This window comes from Carassius gibelio, chromosome B21 (genome assembly GCF_023724105.1).
Source record: "Carassius gibelio isolate Cgi1373 ecotype wild population from Czech Republic chromosome B21, carGib1.2-hapl.c, whole genome shotgun sequence".
Taxonomy (NCBI): Eukaryota; Metazoa; Chordata; class Actinopteri; order Cypriniformes; family Cyprinidae; genus Carassius; species Carassius gibelio.
In genome coordinates this window covers 25848125-25870396 of record NC_068416.1, presented here as the reverse complement: position 1 = coordinate 25870396, position 22272 = coordinate 25848125, and the positions used below count along the sequence as shown (strand labels likewise).

General features: G+C 35.3%; 3 protein-coding genes across 4 annotated transcripts; 1 reads left to right on the top strand and 2 right to left on the bottom strand.

The window, feature by feature from the left end:
• Positions 1-1138: 1138 nt before the first annotated feature.
• On the bottom strand, positions 1139-5300 carry nsa2 (NSA2 ribosome biogenesis homolog (S. cerevisiae)). Its single transcript, XM_052588276.1, has 6 exons — positions 5151-5300; positions 3411-3598; positions 3170-3320; positions 2516-2695; positions 1501-1693; positions 1139-1415 (listed from the first exon to the last, which is right to left on the bottom strand). The coding sequence occupies exons 1-6, from the start codon at positions 5151-5153 to the stop codon at positions 1348-1350; spliced, it is 783 nt and encodes a 260-aa protein (XP_052444236.1). The 5' UTR covers positions 5154-5300; the 3' UTR covers positions 1139-1347.
• A 7-nt stretch (positions 5301-5307) lies between these two features.
• Positions 5308-12261, top strand: spout1 (SPOUT domain containing methyltransferase 1). 2 transcript variants are annotated; one of them, XM_052588273.1, is made up of 13 exons: positions 5308-5421; positions 5515-5609; positions 5770-5809; positions 6367-6486; positions 7131-7290; positions 7379-7468; positions 8814-8863; positions 9618-9748; positions 9828-9900; positions 10064-10162; positions 10257-10359; positions 11215-11362; positions 12049-12261. In XM_052588273.1, exons 2-13 carry the CDS (start codon positions 5553-5555, stop codon positions 12121-12123), a joined length of 1146 nt encoding a protein of 381 aa, XP_052444233.1. In that variant the 5' UTR covers positions 5308-5421; positions 5515-5552; the 3' UTR covers positions 12124-12261. The 2 variants fall into 2 exon arrangements, with proteins under 2 accessions (XP_052444233.1, XP_052444234.1); XM_052588274.1 differs by lacking the exon at positions 5308-5421 and having other exon boundaries at positions 5496-5609.
• Position 12262: 1 nt separating this feature from the next.
• Positions 12263-20041, bottom strand: LOC127986075 (alpha-N-acetylgalactosaminide alpha-2,6-sialyltransferase 6). Its single transcript, XM_052588275.1, has 6 exons — positions 19895-20041; positions 19170-19231; positions 18235-18432; positions 16821-17230; positions 15660-15767; positions 12263-15509 (listed from the first exon to the last, which is right to left on the bottom strand). Exons 2-6 carry the CDS (start codon positions 19191-19193, stop codon positions 15323-15325), a joined length of 927 nt encoding a protein of 308 aa, XP_052444235.1. The 5' UTR covers positions 19194-19231; positions 19895-20041; the 3' UTR covers positions 12263-15322.
• Between the last annotated feature and the right edge of the window lie 2231 nt (positions 20042-22272).

The following is a 22272-nucleotide window of genomic DNA, read 5'->3' as shown; positions in this document are numbered from 1 at the left end:
ACTGACTCCAATGATTCGCCAACCCGCTTTGAACTCCCGAACTGATTCAGATTCGCGATCCCGCTCCGAACTTACTCAAATGATTCGCGAACCCGAACTCTCGAATTGATTCAAATGATCCGCGAAGCCGCTCCGAACTCCCAAAATGACTCAAATGATTCGCGAACCCGCTACGAACTCTCGAATTGATTCAAATGATCCGCGAAGCCGCTCCGAACTCCCGAACTGATTCAAATGATTTGCGATCCCCAAATTTACTCAATGATTCGCGAACTCGCTCCGAACTCTCAAACTGACTCAAATGATTCGCGATCCTGCTCCAAACTCCCAAACTGACTCAAATGATTCGCGAACCCGCTCCGAACTCCCGAACTGATTCAAATGATTTGCGATCCCCAAATGTACTCAATGATTCGCGAACACGCTCCGAACTCTCGAACTGACTCAAATGATTCGCGATCCTGCTCCAAACTCCCAAACTGACTCAAATGATTCGCGAACCCGCTCCGAACTCTCGAATTGATTCAAATGATCCGCGAAGCCGCTCCGAACTCCCAAACTGATTGAAATGATTTGCGATCTCCAAACTGACTCAAATGATTCGCGAACCCGCTACTAACGCCCGAACTGACTCAAATGATTCGCGAAACCGCTCCGAACTCTCGAACTGGTTCAAATGATTCACGCTCCATACTCCGAACTAGGAAGAATTAGGAAGCGTGTATTGTGATGGGTGCTCTAAAAAAGCGGCATCGCAGGCATTAAAATCTCTATTAAAACAGATATCCAAATGAACGTAGTACTGGCACGCTAAAAGCAAGTTCTGGGCACATGGAGAGGTGGCAGTTTGCTCAAGAGCTATATTTGGAAGTGGTGGTACTGAGTACTGGTGCATACCTGCCCACTTAAAGCACTGGTGTAATTACAAAAATCATATGCTAGATTTGTAGACTTTCCATTTAGTGCCATATTTATTACATGTTGAATAGTGAACAATGTAACAGAAAAATTATCCCCATTTCTATCCCTATATCTCATTTAAAAATAACTCTGTAAATTATTACATTTTATGGCACCTGAATGATCACAGTACTCTCCTAAAACAGAGCCATTCAAGAAAAATAATCAACCCCAGAGAAACAGTTGAACATTTTATTTGAAAATAAACAGCACTTCTGATTTCTGATCCGCATGTTGTTGTGCGCTTCGGGTCCAGACGTAAAGACAAAACTCCATCAACTGTCTTTAAATCATCTTGTTTTGTGATTTCCATGATGATTCTGATGACAACAGGAAGCGATGTTCCCGGCTGCATTTGGAGGCACAGTTTTATCTATCGGGTTTCCATCACACAAGCAACACAGCATTGATGCAACCATCGTTTTCTGGGTTATTCGTCACTTGGGCGTATTTACCTGAAACAAAAGATCATATATGTTATTATCCTGCGAAACACAAGGACTGCACTGACAGAACGTGAAGAGCCAATCAGACACTCACCCCAGATGACCTTTCCACCCTGCGTGACCAATCCAAGCTCACTGACGTTGACCTCGATGACCGTTCCCTTGGTGATGACCCCTAGAGTGGTGTAGAGGGAGGAGGAGGGGTTCTTCTTCACCCCAAGGATGGGGAGACAGAACGTGGCCTTCAGCTCAGGATGAGTGACGTGTGCTTTCTTAAACCTCAGACCCTGCAGACATCAAAATTCACAACTCTATTAATAAAATTATGTGTATTTTTTAATTAAAGAAAATTAATATATTAACCAAATAGAATGCAATGGAGAAAAAAACAATAGATAGATAAAATGAAATAATCATAAAAATAATAACCATTAAATTAAAAATCTTAGTTAAAGGGGTCATATGATGCTTTTTTTAAAGATCATTATATTCTGTATTTGTTGTAACATAATATGTTTACATGCTTTAATGATCAAAAATGTTTCAAATACTGCACATTATTTTAGGTCATCTATGCCCCACTCTCTCAAACGCATTGTTTTCTACAAAGTCCCTCCTTTAGACAACTGCAGTCTGCTCTGATTGGCCAACTGGCCCAGTGCATTGTGATTGGCCGAATAACAAATAATGATGAAGCTCGTATGTTTGCGCAGTACGCAAGCCACGGATGGTTAAGACCGCTGACTCCACTGTGTGACTGTCTAAAATCACGCCTTCTTTCTTTGCGTGTACATTTAGGCAGCATTATGCAAACATATCCACATAGTGACATAGACATGTGGGGGCGTGTTTAACAACCTGTTTAAGGGGGTGTGGCAGAGTCTTAACTTTGATAAAGAATTTCTCTTTGGATTTGAGACTTTAGTCTTTGCAACTTTACAGATCTTCTTCATGCACCAAGAGCTTATAACACTCCCCCATAAAACCACTTTAAAATAAATAGTACAATAATATTAATGCACTTCTTGGGTTTTCTACTGTTACAACTCACTCGAGGTATTATTTTGATCTATTTTGCCCAACCTGAGAGTGCATGTGTGATGTTTTACCATAGGTCTGATGAAGCGCTCATATTTGGGCGGTTTGCGTGTGAATCCGTCTCCTACGAAGCAGACTTTGGTCACCATCCTCTTCCAGGCCTTTTTCTGTCTCTTTCCAGTGCGGATGACCTTCAGAACCTCAGTTTCACCCTGGGCTCGGACCTTCGGGAGAGGAACCTCCCACTTCCCCTGAAGAAACGCACAAAACAAACCTCATACCCATCATGGACACAAAGCGGCAACAGTTTGACTTCAGTAATGTGCCCTATCAAACGAGACAGGATAGTTCATGAGGAAAAGACAAAGAGGAAGTCCTGGATTTAATCCATCGATAACTGACTGGATTGGTCAAATTTTATGTTTAAACATTAAAATATAAATAAAACCTTCTAGCTTTTCCTTGATAGTTTCATATATCCGCTCAAATGTGAAGTTTTTTTTGCTTGGCCACAACAGAACCAACATTTTACTGTACACTACCGCTAAAAGATTATAATAAAAAATGCTCACCAAGGCTGCATCTATTTGATCAAAGATACAGCAACAAATCAGTAACATTGTGAAATATTATTATGTTTTCTATGTGTATTTAAGTTAGTCTGTGATGTATTGCTGTTATAGCTTGCTTGCTAGCATAAATCTGTGGCCTGATTAAATGCTTACAGCTTTCTCTTTCCGCTTCTGTTTGATCATGTTGGACAGGACTTTGGCGCGTGATTGGCCCTCTCTGTCCAGCAGGTAAGCAGGCACCGCCCCTTCTGGCGTCTTGTCATCATCCTTCTGTTTGCTCTTCCTCTGCTCGTGCATCTTAATGCTGAACACAAATAAACACACAAAAACCTTCTTGATCTCTGCCATCTAGATTCTAACTACAGTAAAGCTGACTGTAAGTAACGCTGCTCACGTCTTCTTCATCTGGATCTTCTCCGCGTGTCTCTGTTTGTGGTAGAGTTTGGCTTTGAGGCCGATCATCTTTTTGGCTTTGTGTGATCGCTCGTGCGCCTCTCGGCTCTCCTTCTTCCTCTTCCTCTCGTGGTGGTCCAGACGGTAGCCATGCCGCTTGCGGTGTAACTCGATGTGCTCGTTCTGTGGCTGTACACACACACACACACACACACACAGGGTCATTTTAAAACTAGTTCAACAACAATTGTAAACTCAATATTTTGTAATAGATTCTCAAATTGCAGTCAGTTGGAATGCACTAATAAATCAATGGTTTACCGAAATATAAAACTACACCAGTATGATCAGAACTGAACTTCAGCAGTATTGAATACAGAGGTAGTCATGAGAAATATGACTGTGTGCAACAAGTGTTGTGCATCACAAAACAAAGTGCAAACTAACAGTTGTATAAACATATAAAGATAACATGCGAATGTGACTCACTGGGTTTCGTAATAACATTGAAAGAAAAACAAATATCATAAGCACCATATTCACAGTAATGTGTCATAGATCTTGCAGAATTTAACTAAGGTATGATATATTAGATGGTATAATATAGTATAATAAAAATAGTTGTAGTTATTATTATAATAAACTAAACTAAAATCATAAAAAATAACATTTACGTTATTTTAAATTATTTTTTAAGTAAAATAACACATACACAAACTTATTTTAAGTTATTCGCCAAAGGAACATGATTCATTTTTATTTGGTTTAACCTGACTAAAATAACTAAAAATAAAACTCAAATAAAAATAAAAACTATGAAGTAGGGCTGCACAATCAAATTTCTAATTGCGATTACAATTAAAGATGCCACAATTACATAATCGTTCAAAGTCCAGTTATGTTATTCTGTGTGCTTAAGATACGTTTTTTTTTTCTCTACATGTTATCTTAAGGGTTTTTCCCATTATTTTAATTTTAGTTTTAGTATAACATTATAATACCATTCATATTCTTACTTTTATATAATTTAAAGAAGAAATCAATCCGATTTGACATTTAAGGCTTAATAATACTATAGAAAAGCACTTAAAGTTTTTCAGTAAGAGTGTTTTCAGCTTGTTTATTTTCATATAAAAATAGGGCTTGCAGTTGCATCAAACAATGGTTTAAACATCATTCAGGAGTTAATGAAAATTTTCATTAATAACCACAATTGCAATTTCAAGGGAATAATCGAAAATTATGATTTTTGTTATAATAGCGCGGCTCTACTATGGAGATATATTTACACAAGCATAAACTGTTAAAAATGTCAAAAATAAAACTCAACAAATTTACAACTACCTAAAATTTCAATTAATCCGGAAAATACTAATATTTATACACATGTATTCACATTTAAATTAAATTATTATTATATTGTTCATTATTATTAAGATATATTACATATATTACTACACTGTTACGTTTATGTAATATTAAATATTATAGATAAAATGTAAATAAATAATATTAAAAAGTTATACACCCACACAATATTATTATATGTATTTATGTAGAAATTAAATGTCAAAATGTTATAGTTTTTTTTTTTCATAAGAAATTATTTACAGAATAGTTACTATTAATTATTATATAACCTAAATATTCCTCGCGAAACATAAACAGACGCGGCCACGTGTCAGGCAGACTCGCACTAAACAAAGACTCTGACACGACACTGCTTGTGTTTTCTCCTTACCATGATGTGATGTGTGGTGTCGAGGAGTTTATAGAGCTGTTTAGTGTTGTTTAATCCGCGGTTGGGTGTTTAGCTCTGATATTTTAAAGCTTTTATTTGAGGCTCGAGCTCGCGATGTTCTTTACTCAGAGCCTGTTCTTTTAGAGGAAGCGCGCCTGTGAAATCCGTCCGTCACTACACTCTCATCCACCGCAAAACCTCGCCTGTTTTCAGTATTAATTATTGATATATATTCTGGAAATAAATAAATATGGAATATACATTTGTTAATGTTAGGTATTAATGCATGTTGGTCTAAATAACAATTAATTCAGCATTTGAAAAACGTTGGGAACCAAATATTTTGAGTGTTTGTTCTCTCGAGGTCGAGGATCACCGGAAGCGTGACACACGCAGAACAGCATGGCTGATGAACCTCCAGTGAAGAAAAATAAAACAAATAATCTCTCAAATAAAAAGGTTTGAACTTATTTTGTGTTTTTCATATTACCGTGTTCGTTGTACATTTGTAATGATAAAATAATCTACGTTGTCAGGCGGTTTTGTGCCACATTCAAACCGGTAAAAGCTCTGTTTATGCTGGTTTAATATCACGTGTTTATAATAATTCTGTTTGCAGGGCGAAGAGAGAAAAAACTGGAAGATATGGAAAGAACAAAGTAAGTGAAAGTTAAAATTGTAAATAAGTTAAAATGTTGTAAAGAGTTAAAAATGTTGAGATTGAATTCTGATGGCATGTGATGTAAATCAAATAATTAAAGTATTCCTTAACCAAAGTATAACCGCGGTCATTCTTTATTTCCCAGTAATATGTCTTACTAGTATGTCTTGTTATTTAAATGCATATTTTATGATCAAAACAAATAATGCACTGCAAAGTGATGACTAAGAGATAAATGTTCCTCAAAAGACTAATTATTATATTTAATACTTGCATTTCAACATGATTAAAACAAAAAAAGATGGATTATCAACCTCAGTCGAGTAAGTGTTCATCTTGAAACACGACTTAGAATATCAGAGTTATTCTCATGTTTACCTTTTCATAAAAATCAAATAAAAGATTTCACAGCAGAAACACACATGAAGCACCTGAAGGTGTGTGACTGGTTTTTCAGCAAAGTTTTGATATGATCATTTAGAGGCTTCGGAAATACATATCAATATAATATTGTAATGTTGAATTCATTGCTGCTTTCTGCATTTTCATCCCCAGAGAAAGAAGAGAAGAGACAACGCAAAGAGAGCAAACTCATCCAACAGCTGGAGAAACAGAAGCAGAAGAAAGAGGAGGAGAACGAGCAGCAGGTTCAGCAGGAACCGAGGGAAAGTAAAGGTGAGTGGTCCTGCAGAGATCAGAGCTTTGGTGTATTCACATACTTCCATGCAGTAAGTGTACTAGACTGTGTACGTCCTACTACTGGTTTTTAATCTTTTAGAAACCATAAACGCCCAAATATGATCATCCTTGTGTGAGGGACCCCCATCCTAAATTTAAAAGGCAAAATAGTTTATTTCAAAATAATTTTATTTAAATGTTACATTCTTAGGTTTTTCTACTCACTATAGTGTTGTGTGGTTACGTATGTATTTATTGATTTCATTTTCAAAATGATATAATCATTGTAATGCTTTTTAATCATATTTTTATTAGTTTAGAATTTATTTTGTCCACAGACCCACAAACAAATACTACATACTGTGCTATACAGGATATACATTTGTTACCAAAACTAAAACCAAAAAACTGTAATAAAATATGAAAAAATATATTTTATCTCAGTTATCCGCCAAGCCAACATTTCTCATTTTCATTTACTGAAAATATACCAAACATAATATTAAATAATATTGATGCACTAAAAAAACATCAACTAGGTTACTACAAACACATAATATGCATATTTTTTTAAAATAACAACTATAGCACACCTAAAATAAAATATCAAAGATACTAAAATAGCCTCTATATTTTGTCAGGTCGCTCGTATACGTTGAGCGTGGCTCTGCCCGGTTCAGTGATGGAGAATGCTCAGTCCCCAGAGCTGCGTACGTACCTGGCGGGTCAGATCGCCCGGGCCTGTGGTGTTTTTAGTGTGGATGAGGTGGTCATATTCGATGAGCTGAGGGAGGACGTCAAGTAAGTTGATACTTTATGGTTTTTGTCACATATTATCCTCTGCTGGCTATTGAAATTGTCAAGAAACATTATCTTTTTTTTATGTCAGGAGCGTTGAGGGAGAGTTCAGAGGCATTGGTAAGAAAGGCCAGGGCTGCGTCCAGCTCGCACGGATCCTGCAATACCTCGAGTGTCCACAGTGAGTGCTGTTCCAATCACATTTCAGTCGTATCAGTGTGCATCTAGACCAGGGGTTCCCAAACTTTTTAGCCCGCGACCCCATGATAAATGCGCTGCTGCCCCGCGACACCCCCCCCCCCCCCAAAAAAAAAAAACCTCTCGTCGCGTGAAATGTACAGCAAATCGATTTTATGCCCAGTCTCAAAGCACACGAAATTATATTTTATTGTTCTGCGTGCAAAATCAGTGTTACAATTCTGCATGAGCTGCTCGGTATCCACCTGTTCTCTCTCGGAAAGTAACTGTGCAGCTATGTTGGGTTGAACTCGTTCATTATTCTGCCATCAGGAACCAGTCGAGTAAGTCTGAGCTGCTCACACGCGTGCTCACACCCGTGCGCGCGCGCGCGCACGCACACACGCGCACACACACACACACACACACGCACACACACACACACACACACACAAATCCGCTAGATGTGTCACTTTATGCTTTCCATGGTGACGCGTCATTGCTTGTCACGTGACATACCGCAGCAACAACAGAGCTGAATGAATGATCTGCTTTTGTCATTTTTCCTTTTTTATTCAAAATATTAACAAATTTGTTAGATATGGCATGAAATAGCTGATATTCCGATTGTCAAATATATGCAAGTGGAAGTGTTTTGTTGTTTAAACACCTTTATAACGATCGCGTTAGTTGAGCTGTATGCGCGATGGGCGCCGCCATCTTAGTTTGTGCCGCAGACGCAGTTCAGAGAATCAGATCTGTTGGATTTACAACACGTGAATTCATCCACTTCTCCCGAAATACATAAAAGTAAATGGCTGGTGAACTGGGAGAATAATGGAGTAAACTTTAAAGTTACTTACACAATGTGTATCTGATATGAATAAAATGTGTCTATAATGAAAAAGATTATTATTGCCTCTTCCTTTGACATCAGTGTGTATTTTACAAACTCTAAATGTATTGTTTTTTCTAGTACTTATATGTCTGAAACCTAAAATAAACATTATGTGGTTGAAAACACTGAAAAGTTGTGATGACAGCTCTGAGCGCACTTGTCTCTGGCTCAGTGCCAGCCAACTCGCGAGAGCACATTTGAATTTCACGTCATGCACTGACCGGTGTGGTCGTACACTCCAGGGACTAGCCTAGACTGATCACACCGGTGTGATCGTACGTGCGATGCGAAAGAGTTAAATTAATTGAAACAAAAATATATAAAGCCTATATCGAAATCATCTCGCGACCCCTGCGCCGGGGTCCCGCGACCCACCGTGGGGTCGCGACCCCTACTTTGGGAACCACTGATCTAGACAACAGATTTAACATTGCATCTGTGATGTGTGCAGGTATCTGCGGAAATCTTTCTTCCCGAAGCATCGAGACCTGCAGTTTGCTGGTGAGTGTGAGAATCTAATATTGATTTTATTTTAGAGTTTGCATAATCCATTTAAATCTGTGTTTAAATGTATAGTTCACACAAAAAGATAAATTTCTAGAAAATGTCCTCAGGTGATCCCAGATGTGGATGAGTTTGTTTCTTCAGCAGATTTGGAGAAATGTAAGATTGCATCACTTATGGATCCTCTGCAATGAATGGGTGCCGTCAGAATGAGAGTCCAAACAGCTGATAAAAACATCACAATAATCCACACCACTCCAGTCTGTCAGTTAATGTCTTGTGAAGCAAACAGCTGTGTGTTTTTAAGAAACAAATCCATAATTTCAAGGCAATTTTAACTTTAAAATGTAAATTCTGGCCAAAATACGAGTCATAGGATAAGATGACTTCTGTACTAAAAGAAGCATCATTCTGGATTATGGACTGTATTTTGGCCAGAAGCAACAGTTTGAAGTAAACAAAAATGTCTTGATGGATTTTTATTTCTAACAAAAACACAGCTTTTCTCTTCTCCAGTTGTGCACTGATGGACTGGAGTGGTGTGGATGACTTATTGTGATGTTTTTATCCACTGTTTAGACTCTCATTCTGACGGCACCCATTCACTGCAGAGGACTTATTGGTGAGCAAGTGATGGAATGCTACATCTCTCCAAATCTGATGAAGAAACAAACCCATCTACATCTTGGATAACCTGCGGGGGAGGACATTTTCGGCTAATTTTCATTTTTGGGTGAAATATCCCTTTAAGGTCTGTTGAATCCTCTGGACAGCCCACATCACATGCGCATCGATGAGGAGGTGGAGTTTCGAGAGGGGGTGGTGCTCGATCACCCGTGCAAACCGGGGAAAGGGTCTTTCGTCAACTGCGGGATGAGGAAGGTGTGTGTTTGAAGACGCAAGATCACTAATAGATCTTTCACTGAACAGGACATGACCTCAGTCTGTCTATTGTCAACAGGAAGTTCAGATTGATAAACAGCTAAAAGCTGGACTGAGAGTGACTGTACGGCTAAACAACAGCCAAAACAAAGGTACACACAGACACTGCATACATTATTATTTAAATCTTTTGCTTTAGTTAACAGTAGCAACACTTGTCTTCAGAAATGTATTACACTACAAAGCTAACAGGGTTTTCAGACCTGTTGTCCAGACATTTCCATGATGTTCATCTGAACCCTGTGTGTGTTTCAGAGGGAAGGGTGTATAAAGGGGTTGTTGTGGCTCCTCACGTCCCGAGGACAGAGGGCGGGCTTTACTGGGGCTACAGCGTCCGTCTGGCTTCCTGTCTCAGTGAGTTCCCCTCGTTTCATCCTTTACTCTCCATCAACTAGTACAACTAAACATTGTCTCTCTCTGTGTGATGTGTGTGTGTGTGTGTGTGTAGGTGCTGTGTTCACAGAGTGTCCATATACAGATGGATATGATCTGACCATCGGTACATCAGAGAGAGGAAAAAACGCAGATCACGCCACGCTTCCTCCATTCAAGTGAGTTTTGCACAAGGTTTTGTCCATGTCTGTCTTTAGTGCAGATGAATGTATTTAGTTAAAGCGATAAATCACACAAAAATGTGCTGAAAATGTGCTCACACTCAGGAATCAGGACATCCAAAATGTAGAGGAGTTTGTTTCTTCATCAGATTTGGAGAAATGTAGCATTGCATCAGTATCTCACCAATGGATGCTCTGCAGTGAATGGGTGCCGTGAGAATGAGAGTCCAAACAGCTGATAAAAACATCACAATAATCCACAGCACGCCAGTCCATCAGATAATGTTTTGAGAAGATAAAAGCTGCATGTCTGTAAGAAACAAATCCATCAAGACTTTTTGCTTCTGGACAAAATATGAGTCCATAATACATAAAAACGCTTCCTCCAGTGGAAAAAATCCATCTAATGTTCTCTCTCACATCAAAGTCTAGCCACAGATTTGTTTAGAGCTTTTTTGGACTGTTTAAACAGCACACATCTCTCCTGATTCAGACCAGATGACTTTTTCAATGGAGGAAGCATTGTTGTGGATTATAGACTTGGATTTTAGCCGTTTAATGTCTTGATGGATTTGTTTCTGACAAACACACAACTTTAACTGATGGATTGGACTGGTGTGGATTATTGTGATGTTTTTATCAGCTGTTTGGACTCTCATTCTGACGGCACCCATTCACTGCAGAGCATCCATTGGCGAGCAAGTGATGCAATACTACATTTCTCCAAAACTGATGAAGAAACAAACTCATCTACATCTTGGATGGACTGAGGGTGAGCATGTTTTTATTTTGAGGTGAACTATTCCTTTAAATATGCAGTGAGAAATAAAGCTCAAGGTTGTTTTCTATCAGGCACATGCTGGTGGTGTTCGGAGGTCTTCAGGGTTTAGAAGCGAGTGTTGATACCGATGAGAACCTGAACGTCACTGATCCCAGCGTGCTCTTTGACCTTTACCTCAACACCTGTCCTGGGCAGGGCAGTCGCACCATCCGCACCGAGGTCAGACAGAACATACATTTATATACTCAAGGGGAAAACGTTTTCTTTTCAACAAAAATTACAATGTTTTTACCATTGAATCATTTTTGGGCAAATTCATGTTTTTTTTTCCTTGTTAAAAGGCCTGTTCACACCAAAGAAATAATTACTATAAAGTAAAAAAAACAACAACAAAAAATCACTCTAATTGTATGAGAATAAAGACATTTTAGTAATGTGCTTTTGTCAGTTTTGTATTTATATTTGGCTTCTTATATCAGCTTTTTACATCCTTTTATTACTTCAACTTGAACTTTTTTGTATTTCACTTTGTTTTAAGGCAACATTTCTAATTTTCATTAGTTTTTTTCCCCTAGTATTTTTTATTTCAACAATTTCAATTAATGATTTTTGTTAATGAAATACTATTTGTTAACAGTAACAACCCTCCAGCATGATAATGCATTAATTAAAATCATTAATATATATTCAGCACTAACAGTCACTGCTACAAATATTACTATGATGTACAGTATACGTCACTTATGTGCATATATTGTGCTTTTTACTATAACGACACATTTGTTTCTAGCTGATGTATGATAAAAACATTAACAGTCAGAATCCATCTTGTTATCATATGTTGATCACTATAGTTATCGTTCTGTTCAGTTGAAATGAAGGAAATGTTTTTCTCTTTCACACAGGAGGCCATATTAATCAGTTTATCAGGACTCAGGCAGAAAATCGCAGCTGTATTTCCAGACCAATCCAAAGGATGACCACAAGAAGTACAGCTGTCACGACCTTACCCATGTACATTATTGTGAATCATTTTGTATTGAAATATTAGTTTGTATCACTGAACTGTCAATGCATATTCTGTTTCTAACTATAAACAAACAAACCATGAAACTCAAGTCTGTTTTCAAATGTATACATTTGTTTATTTTTCAGACAGGCATGTAAAGAACATTCATAATGAGAAACGAGCAAAACAGTCAGCTCATACTGTCAAATCACTGCAGTCATGAGTAATAATAAACATCATAATAATACTGATTTCCGTCCGCAACCCTTCCAGAATAAAAGCATCTACATTAAATAGCCCCAGATGGTTGTCACCCACAATCCCTCTGCTCTTGTGCTCGGCAGATGGTCGATTTTAAATAATGGATGAAGAAAAAACACATTCTCTGAAGGTTTGGACATTATGGGATTATTATCGAGCAGGACTTGACAATGAGAAATGTAACACATGCAATGTTTACAGTGAAATATGTCATTCAAAACTATGAGTTCTTCTCATGCTTGTTGATTTTTGACACTTGATGATTAGAGGCGATATGAGCATCATTTGGCGATGCACGCTCAACTTAAAGGAACAGTTCACCCAAAAATTTTGGAGAAATGTAGCTTTTCATCACTTTCTCACCAATGGATGCTCTGCAGTGAATGGGTGCCGTCAGAATGAGGGTCCAAACAGCTGATAAAAACATCACAGTAAGCCACAAGTAATCCTCACCAATCCAGTCCAGCAGTTAATGTCTTGTAAAAAGAGAAAAGCTGTATGTTTTTATGAAATAAATCCATCAAGACGTTTTAACTTCAAACCTTTGCTTCTGGCTAAAATAAGCCTCTATGCATATAATATTGCTTTTTTCAAGGAAATGTCATCTTGTCAGAAATCTGCAAAGATCAAGCACCGATTACAAGCGAAAAAACACTTCTAAACAATTACGCTGGTGGATTTTGATGTGAGGACAACACAGGATGGGACTTTTTCAACACATGATGGATCATACTTTAGTGAGAAGCAATGGTTTCAATTTAAAAAAACATATTAATGATGGATTAGTTTCTTACAAACACGCAGCTTTTGGCTTCTCCAGATATTAACTGATGAACTGGAGTGGTGTGGATTATTGTGAAGTTTTTAACAGCTTTTTGGACTCTCTTTCTGACGGCACCCATTCACTGCAGAGGATCCATTGGTGAGCAAGTGATGCAATGCTACATTTCTCCAAATCTGATGAGAAATCTACATCTAAATGTTCAGAAAATTTTCGTTTTTGAGTGAATTATTTCTCTAATGGCGATGAATCCGAGCAGTTGTTGTCTGTGAGACGTTTTTATATGGATTTTGTACAAATCGAAGGCAAGACATTCAAAGCAGCACTTAAGGTAAACAGACTACCATTACCAATGACAACTTGAGTTCTCCAATCAAAGCACAGTGCCATAAACAGCGTCGTCCAATGAGAGCAGAGCATTTACAACAGTCATATCAAATACTCATTTGGGAACAGAAGCGAGTCATAGCGTGACGTAGAAATGTGTGTTATACACTAACAGCTGAAGTTGCACAACTGCTCAATAACAGTACAACTACTTGGTAAAAAGGTCATAATAACTTGAAAGGCTTCACAGTATGTAAGTGATTTTTGGTGTTGATTATGAATAATAGTACATTTTGTGTACTCCTTGGGTTATATGATATGTCCTGGTCATATTTCACCCCATAATCAAAAGAAAATGAAGAAATAATTTTTAACATGATGCCTATTTTAGGTCCAGTAATATGTTTTCCAAATGACCTTAATTTCTGTTTGGCTTTATTTTTTTCTTCACTTTTAGTCATTTTAGTACTTAACCTTATTTTATTTGCGTTAACATTTCTAATTTACATTTACATTTTTCTTGTAATATTTTAAGTTTTCATTCAAATTTTATTAATTTTGTTGTGTACTTTATAAGCATTTTTAATATTGCTATTTATTTTAATTTCAGCTTTAGTCATTTTAAAAATGTACCATTAAAATTTTAAAACGTTCACTTTTGAAAGCAACTCAACTTAAACTTATTTCAGTTATTTTGCCAAAGCAACATTTAAAAATTACCTTACATTTTTTTAAATGTACATTTTTAATCAGATGTTTTATTTTATTTCAGCTTCATTTCAAATAACGAAAACTATTTGTGATACAGTTAACCATAACAACACTCCTGTATAATTAGATAATACAGTAATAATAATCACAATAAGCATATATTGCATTTAGTGCATCAAGTATTACTATAATGTATACTTTACATAATGTACATGTATCGTACAATTTAAATTAATTTTAATTTCAGTAATGAAAATTGGCTGTTAAATGTGTTTAAATACTTTATATAGGCCTGGTTTTCTTTATTTCTTCTGATTTTGTGGTGAAAAATGACCCGGACATGTCTTATAGTGGATGATTCATATTAAATGGAATTATAGAATATTCTAGAACTTTGACTGACATTAGGTTTCCTATAACTTCATTCATAAAGCCATAAATAGCTCTCCATCTCAACACCTTCCCAAAAAGTTCACAATATGTGCTATTCATCTGAAAATGATGTGATTTAATGTTTACATTTTTTTTTTTTGTATTTGAATTTTTTGTATTTTCTTGTAATATTGTGTTTTTTAGGACATTTTAAAACCATATAAACTTGTACAAATTTTTTTTTTTTGGGAATAACAACTGACATTCTTATGTACACAATAAAATATACTCTTAATCTTGTAAAGTTGATAAATTCTCGTTCCTATTCCCTGGTAGTTTCACGTGACTAACATTCAGATGTGTTGATTGTACCACAAGATGTGAATGAATCTCCCATTTGGCAACTGACATAAAGGATTCCTCTTTCATTCTCCATCCAAAAGGCCTGCATTCTCTGAGAAATGACCGATTGTGGGTGAAAAACTGTGTAAGAGAAGGCTTAGGAAAACTTCACGGCCGTAGTATGTAACTGTCATGCTTAAGACAATAAACGTTCCATCATCTGTTCCTAAGAAAAACTAAGATTGTCCACTTCCTGGATCCCTGCACGACCTCCATTTTGGCTCAACCACTGGTCCAGATCAAAGAGAAACCAGCAGGTGATTTGAAATGGTAGCCATCTTGGATCAGAAGGTCACAGAGGTACATTACGTGTCTCTCACCAGGTCGGGTGGCTGTAGCTGATGTTGTACTGCTTGGCCCAGCGTGCAAACACCTGTTTCTCAGTGATGAAGCGGTGGTGTGATCCACGGCGCCCCCTCTCGTTCTGGAGGTACATCACACACTCATCCTGACCTCTTGGTTTGTAATAGTGATAGGGCATCCGTTTGGGCTGAGGACGCTTCCTACAGGAAACTGTATTTCAGAGACTATATTCTATTGATACATTCTTAGACTTAAATGATGGAAAATAATTGACATGATGAGATTTACTGTTGCCCAATCAACATTAGAGATAAACTGCACCTTTTGAAGGTCAAATTATTTCATCTTACCCACAATGGTTTGGCGGCACCATCCCATAAACCTTTATGTTGTCACACATCTCTATGGCTATGACCATGGTAAACCAGCCTGTGCTTAACCAGGACTGAGACTTTTTTCTGTGGAACGAGAACAAACACTGAAAGATACAGCAATTTCTGTTCCAGCAATACAATATAGAACAATTTAGGGATGGTTGTAAATGTTAAAATATAATTGCATATTTAAATATTTTAATTATAATTTATAAATTAATAAATATTGATTAATTATATTTAATTATATATTTAAGCTTGCATAATTTCTCCATATATATATATATATATATATAGATGTCTTTATTTCTATTGTATATATAAAAATAGAATAAAGTTGTATTTTATTGTTTTAGAACTAGATTGATATTGATATTTATTGAAAAAATAAATCCACAATATTATTATTATTTTAATACATATTATACAACCTATATATATATATATATATATATATATATATATATATATATATATATATATATAACCATGCTGTAGTAGGTTTTATTATTAAATAAAATAAATATATAATTTAAAAAACTAATTAAAAACAAAACACAATAAAAATAAAAATAAACAAAATACATTAACATATTGTTTTAAAAAAAAATTACTTCATTTCAAACTAATAAAAATTTAAAAATTCTACACATTTACCAGTGAATTTAAAAATAAAATGAAATTTAAATATTAACAAAAACTATACGCTTGTAGTATACAAGTTCTGTTTTTGATGAATACAATGAAAATAAAAATGCAGTGTTTTGTTGCAAACTAATTATATTATTACATTTTAATAGATCGATTTTATTGTTTATAAATAATTATTGTTTATTGTTTTGCAAGTTCATTTCATTACACACTATTTTTGAAGATAACTTTGTATTAAACTAAAAACACAGAATCCAGAAAAAAAAGGCAAAAAAATGTTTTTGGGGAAAAATAAAAGAGATTTCATGGTGCCCTAAATTAAAAAGTAGCTTACCTGTAAACAGTGTACATTCATCTTTGAAGTATTACAAAAATGTGGGATTCATTTGAATATTTAAATTAATATTATTATTTACAATCAAAACAACAAAATAACACAAAAAAAACAAACATGCATAAACATGTCAAACGAAAGGAAGTGTGTACCTGTCTCGGCCGGTCTCTTTCTGAAAGAGCGTGTCGAACCTCTGCATTTTGCTGGGAGAGATGAGGAAGAAGGACAGGTTACTGTAGGTCATGCTGACTCTCTGGATCAGACGGTACAGCGTTCCCTTCGCCTCGCGGCCGATCTTCGTCGACGGGCCCCAGAATATGATGGCAGGGCTCTCTGAGCGATTGAGGAACTCGGCAGGTTTGCGTACCACCCGGAAGACGCTGGAATGAGCCACGACGCGCACGCTGGTCCGGTTCCCCACGTCTGATTCGTAGCCGGAGGTTGGGGCGTCGTTCATGCGGATGATGCACTCTGTGCGGTCGATCTCGTCTCCGGCGTGAGTCCCCAACACGTGACTGGAGCTGGTCACTAACGCACACTGATGGCAGTGCAGCTTCATGCTCTGAAACAACAGTGAAGCAACTTCTGTGAGCCGACATTTCAATTTCTACTGCATTTTTCCATGCGGCAAAAAAAAATAATTAGAAATTAAGTTATTTTTATTTTTTTATTATTATTATTAATTATTTGATTAATTAATCAATTGATTAATTAATTGATCAATTGATACTATTAATCCATAATTTAATGAAGACTTCAAGGTTTTCTTTCCATTCAGCCAATAATATATCAGATAATACAAAATAAACAGAAATGGTCAAAAATTTATAATTCTAATACAGATGTTAAAATATACTTACATATTGATAATTATAATTATCAAAATATAATTATTAAAAAAATAACAATTATATATTTACTTTAAAATTATTTCTTAATAAATTTTTTGGGACAAATGTTTTTCTTTTGTTTTGTTTATTTATTTATTTTACTTTTAATATTGATTTTTCATTAATTTTCAAAGTAAACATATGTATATTGATAAAATAATAATTTTTTTTATACATTTTACATTCACCCACCCAAGATGTATTTTAAAATGGAGGTTTTCAAGAAGAATGTTCCTAAAAAAACTATTTAAATTAGCTGTATATAATATATAAGTGATGCACAGGTTGTCTCAGATCTGTTTTTGTCACAAGTAAATACGTCCGTTGACTTATGACATAACACACAAGACACTCTTTGGTATTTGTGTAATATGGAGAAATAGTTACTGGACGAATCAGTGAACAAATCTGAATGAATCATTTTGGTGAACGAACTGAAAATCAACGAATCTCTTGAAAGAATCAAAATTTCCACCACTAAATTCCATGCAACATAAATAAAATTATTTAAATTCAGTTTTTAGTGACCCGCCCAAAAAAAAACATTTTAATTGTTTTGTCATAATTAATATATGCAGTACACGCACATTTGTATGTGAGTTATTGACAGCACCTATATACGTTTTTTTTGTACCGGATGGGTTAGAAATATAATTTGTAAATGTTTTGGCAGCACCTTGTTGCCGTAAACAGGAATGTATCCCTCCTTCCCGGACCATTTCTTGAGGTTGGTGTGTTTGACGGCGTGGTGAAACTCGTTGACTTTAAAGGGGCTGTAAAGATCAGCTGAGCTGTTGGAGCTGTAGAGGATGAGGAGGGTCATGATGAGGAAGACCGCCCCGTAAATCACCATCCGATGCCCCTGCTGCCATTGCTGAGGAGACACAGATGAGCTCGTCATCTTACCCACCCTTCATACACAAACACTGGAGGAAATCACTGGATCATTTCACATATACACAAGACACTTTGAAGCTTTTTATATGTATTTTTTGCTCTGTGTTTTATTAGTTTATTTAAATAATATTTAAATATTACACTCATTTAATGTTCCTTGAACTGCAAAAATTCCGCAGGTATATTATATTCATTACTGAATGCTGAATACTTTATTTCTCCAAAGACTTACAGTGTATGGCATAATAAGTGCATCTTACAATGTTTATAGAGATACATTTTAAGTTAAATGCACATTTTTAATTCGTTTTTAATTAGCTTTAAAACTTAAACAAACAATACGCACAAAAAGTGGAAAATTAGTCTAATATGCATATATATATATATATATATATATATATATATATATATATGTGTGTGTGTGTGTGTTATAATAATAAAAAATAGAATTTTTATGTTTTTGAAAAAAGTCTATTTTGCTCACCAAGGCTGCATTTATTTGATAAAAATACCTTAAAAACAGTAATATTGTGAAATATTACAATATCAAACAATAGTTGTCTATTTTAATATATTTTGAAATGTAATCCTAAATGTATTCCTGTGTAAGAGACTTCTATCAAAAACATTTAAAAATTCTAGAGAATCCAAACTTTGGACCAGGAGTGTAAATCATTTTAAAACATATCTTTTAAGGTTTTTTTTTTTACTCACTTTATCTACAAAGCGCTGTCTCATTCTCCTGCTCCTCTTCTATCAGGGTTCAATGCTCATGCCTAGAGAGAGACAGAGAAACTGGATCAGTTTTCTGTGCCAAAAAACACTGACACCTGTGTGTAAATTATACACCAATTCTGTTCAAACTTATATTCAGAAATCACTTGCAAAGGTATTTTAATTACCCATTTCCCATGTTGTAAGATTTACACCAGCCATGCTTTATAGAAATACCAATCAAATGCAAATTAAAAAATAAAAACAAAAGCAAAGGCTGTCAATCACACAAAAAAATTATTTAATATTTAATCAGACTGGAGACAAACAACCAGGAGACTGAATCCTGACACCAGTTACTTTAAATAGAAAGAAGGTTATAAAGCCATGAGCAGTGCCTTAATATTTATTTATATGTTGGAAAAATCCAATGTCTTGGTCTGAAAAGCATACTGCAATCAAATATATATTGAAATCTGATACCTCAAGGGCCTCTTTAAAACTACAAAGGCCATTTACCCGAAATAAACAATTATATGTACAGAATTATAGTCTTTCAAATCAAAATGCATTTTTAACACACACATTTTTATGCACCTGCGTTGATGAAACACATCATAACGCATCTGTGTGTGATGTTCATGTAAGCTGCGATCATCGGGATAAAGCAGAATAAACCGATTGACGGCGCGCGACAGCTGCGCGCTTATAAACACGATTCTTACCGATGCGTCAGGGCTTTATTCTGGACGTTGTTGAATCCACTTAGCAGCATCATCATCATCAACATCAACATCATCATCATCAATCCCTTGCCCGCCTCAATAATGATATCCGCCGGAGAAGCGAGTGCGCATGCGCTATTCATTACTGAAAACGCGACGCGCCCACGCCGGTCCGCTCATGACGCCAGTACCGAATCGACCAATCAGAACGCTCCCACACGCTGTGGACAAGATGAGAAAGAAATAAGATATTTTCAACATTATTGATATAGATTATTTCTGAATATCATGTGACACTGAAGACTGGAGTCACGGGAATAAATTAAATTTTACAAGATATTCAAATGGACTTATTTTAAATTGTAACAATTTTTTTTAACAATATTGAAGTTGTTTTTGTCTATTTTGAATCGAATAAATGGAGCCTTGATGAGCAGAAGACACTTTTTTAAATAACACTAAACATTTTTATCTAAAACATTATATATATATATATATATATATATATATATATATATATATATATATATATATATATATATATATATATATATATATATATATATATATATATATATATATATGAGAATAAAAGGCTTAAATAAATAAGGCAATAACTGCAAAATTAAGTCATCACAGTAAGTAATTCAGTAATCTACACCAAATTATGTGTATAAGAATATCTTAAATTAAAAAAAGAAACATAGCTGAAAATAAGACACAATGTAATGTAATGAAAACACACACACATACACACACACACACACATTATATTGAATATCAACGTATTATATTAATCCGTAATGTGACCTCATTATATATTAATTCACAAATGCAGTTAGATTATCTTGGGTTAATTTATAAAAAAGATAAACACTGCTAAAACAAGCAGCAAAAAGCATCTTAATCTAACACATTATTATTATTGAAAATAATAGAGATTGGCTCTGCAGTTACCTTTTTTTTACCTTGGAATAATTACAAAAATAAATGCTTATAATCATAAAGGCATATTACCTTATCTGTCACCTCTCAGTAAACTTTCAGTAAAAATCTTGGGTTAGGTGGCGAATTATACAATTCTCCATTAACACACACATAAAATAACAAAATAAGAAGCGCAATCAAAGCAAAAAAACTGACATAATTTGAAAAAGAAATGCTGTAGAGCATAAAAATAAAGATAGATACAGATTAAATATAAAATATATATATATATTTTTTTAATATTTTTTCCAAAACTGTAATTTTCACAAAAAGATCGCAAAAATCAAGATTTCATATATTTGGTCAAAAACCTATGTAATAAAAGATTAAGTGCTATTCAGGCTATTTAAGACTATATTGGCTGATTAAACACAGTGCTGCACTAAAATGCTAAATGTTTGCCTTCTCTCTCTTCACCGTTCCCACATCTCAGACCTTAAATACATGAAATATTTCCCTTTTTAGATATAGTCTTTGAAGTACAGTAAATAAAATATGCAAAACGTATTGAAACAACAGTTGTGTATTTACCCTTGTAAGATCACAAGTACCCTTACAAGACAACCCCCCCCCCCCCATGAAAAAACTTTCCCATTGGATCTAATCAAATCTCATAGATTACCTATTTTGATCTAAAAAAAGAGAGTTGTTATTGAAAGTTGAGTTTTAAATACATCTATGATGTATGAGTACATTTATGAAGGAATAGTTCACCCCAAAATTTAAATGTGCTGAACATTTACTCCCCTACAGGCCAGCCAAGATGTAGATAAGTAGATAAGGTTTAAATAATTTTGCATTCCATCACTTGCTCAACAATGGATCCTCTGCAGTGAATGGGTGCCGTCAGAATGAGAGTCCAAACAAAAGCAAAAAGCTGCATGTTTTTAAAAAACGAATTCATTATTAAGATGTTGTAACTTGACACTGTTGAAGTTCTCTATTAAGAAAATTGCTTTTCTTTTGCATTGAAAAAGTAATCTTGTCTGAATTAGGTGAGAGATATGCACAGATCGAGCAAACACGCAGCTTTTGGTTTTTCAAGACATTATATGATGGACTGGAGTGCTGTAGATTACTTGTGGATTATTGAGATGTTTTTTTCAGCTGTTTGGACTCTCACTCTGACGGCACCCATTCACTGCAGAGCATCCATTGGTGAGACAGTGATGCAATGCTACATATACATATACATATACATATGCATATACATACACATACGATACTGTGTTCAGTGAATCAGTGAATGCTGTGTGTGTTTGTGTGTATACTTTTAGTTTTTAATATACTTTTGACAACAGTAAAATAAAAAAGAACCTGCTGACACATTGACAAACTTTTATCGCAGCGGAACGATAATAAACATATCAGACAAGTTAATATACAAGTTA

Bases quoted from the DNA above. Each gene is read 5' to 3' on its own strand.
- nsa2 (XM_052588276.1), bottom strand. The intron at 3,321-3,410 runs GTGAGCAGCGTT...ATTTGTGTTCAG, and splicing joins AAGATCCAGATGAAGAAGAC to CATTAAGATGCACGAGCAGA. The intron at 2,696-3,169 runs GTAAGCATTTAA...GCGTTTCTTCAG, and splicing joins AGAAGCGGAAAGAGAAAGCT to GGGAAGTGGGAGGTTCCTCT.
- LOC127986075 (XM_052588275.1), bottom strand. From the start codon at position 19,193: ATGAGACAGCGCTTTGTAGATAAA. The intron at 18,433-19,169 runs GTGAGTAAAAAA...GTGTCTCCTCAG, and splicing joins GACAGCGCTTTGTAGATAAA to CAATGGCAGCAGGGGCATCG. The intron at 15,510-15,659 runs GTAAGATGAAAT...AGTTTCCTGTAG, and splicing joins GTGCCGCCAAACCATTGTGG to GAAGCGTCCTCAGCCCAAAC.
- spout1 (XM_052588273.1), top strand. From the start codon at position 5,553: ATGGCTGATGAACCTCCAGTGAAGAAAAATAAAACAAATAATCTCTCA. The intron at 7,469-8,813 runs GTGAGTGCTGTT...TGATGTGTGCAG, and splicing joins CAATACCTCGAGTGTCCACA to GTATCTGCGGAAATCTTTCT. The intron at 10,163-10,256 runs GTGAGTTCCCCT...GTGTGTGTGTAG, and splicing joins CCGTCTGGCTTCCTGTCTCA to GTGCTGTGTTCACAGAGTGT.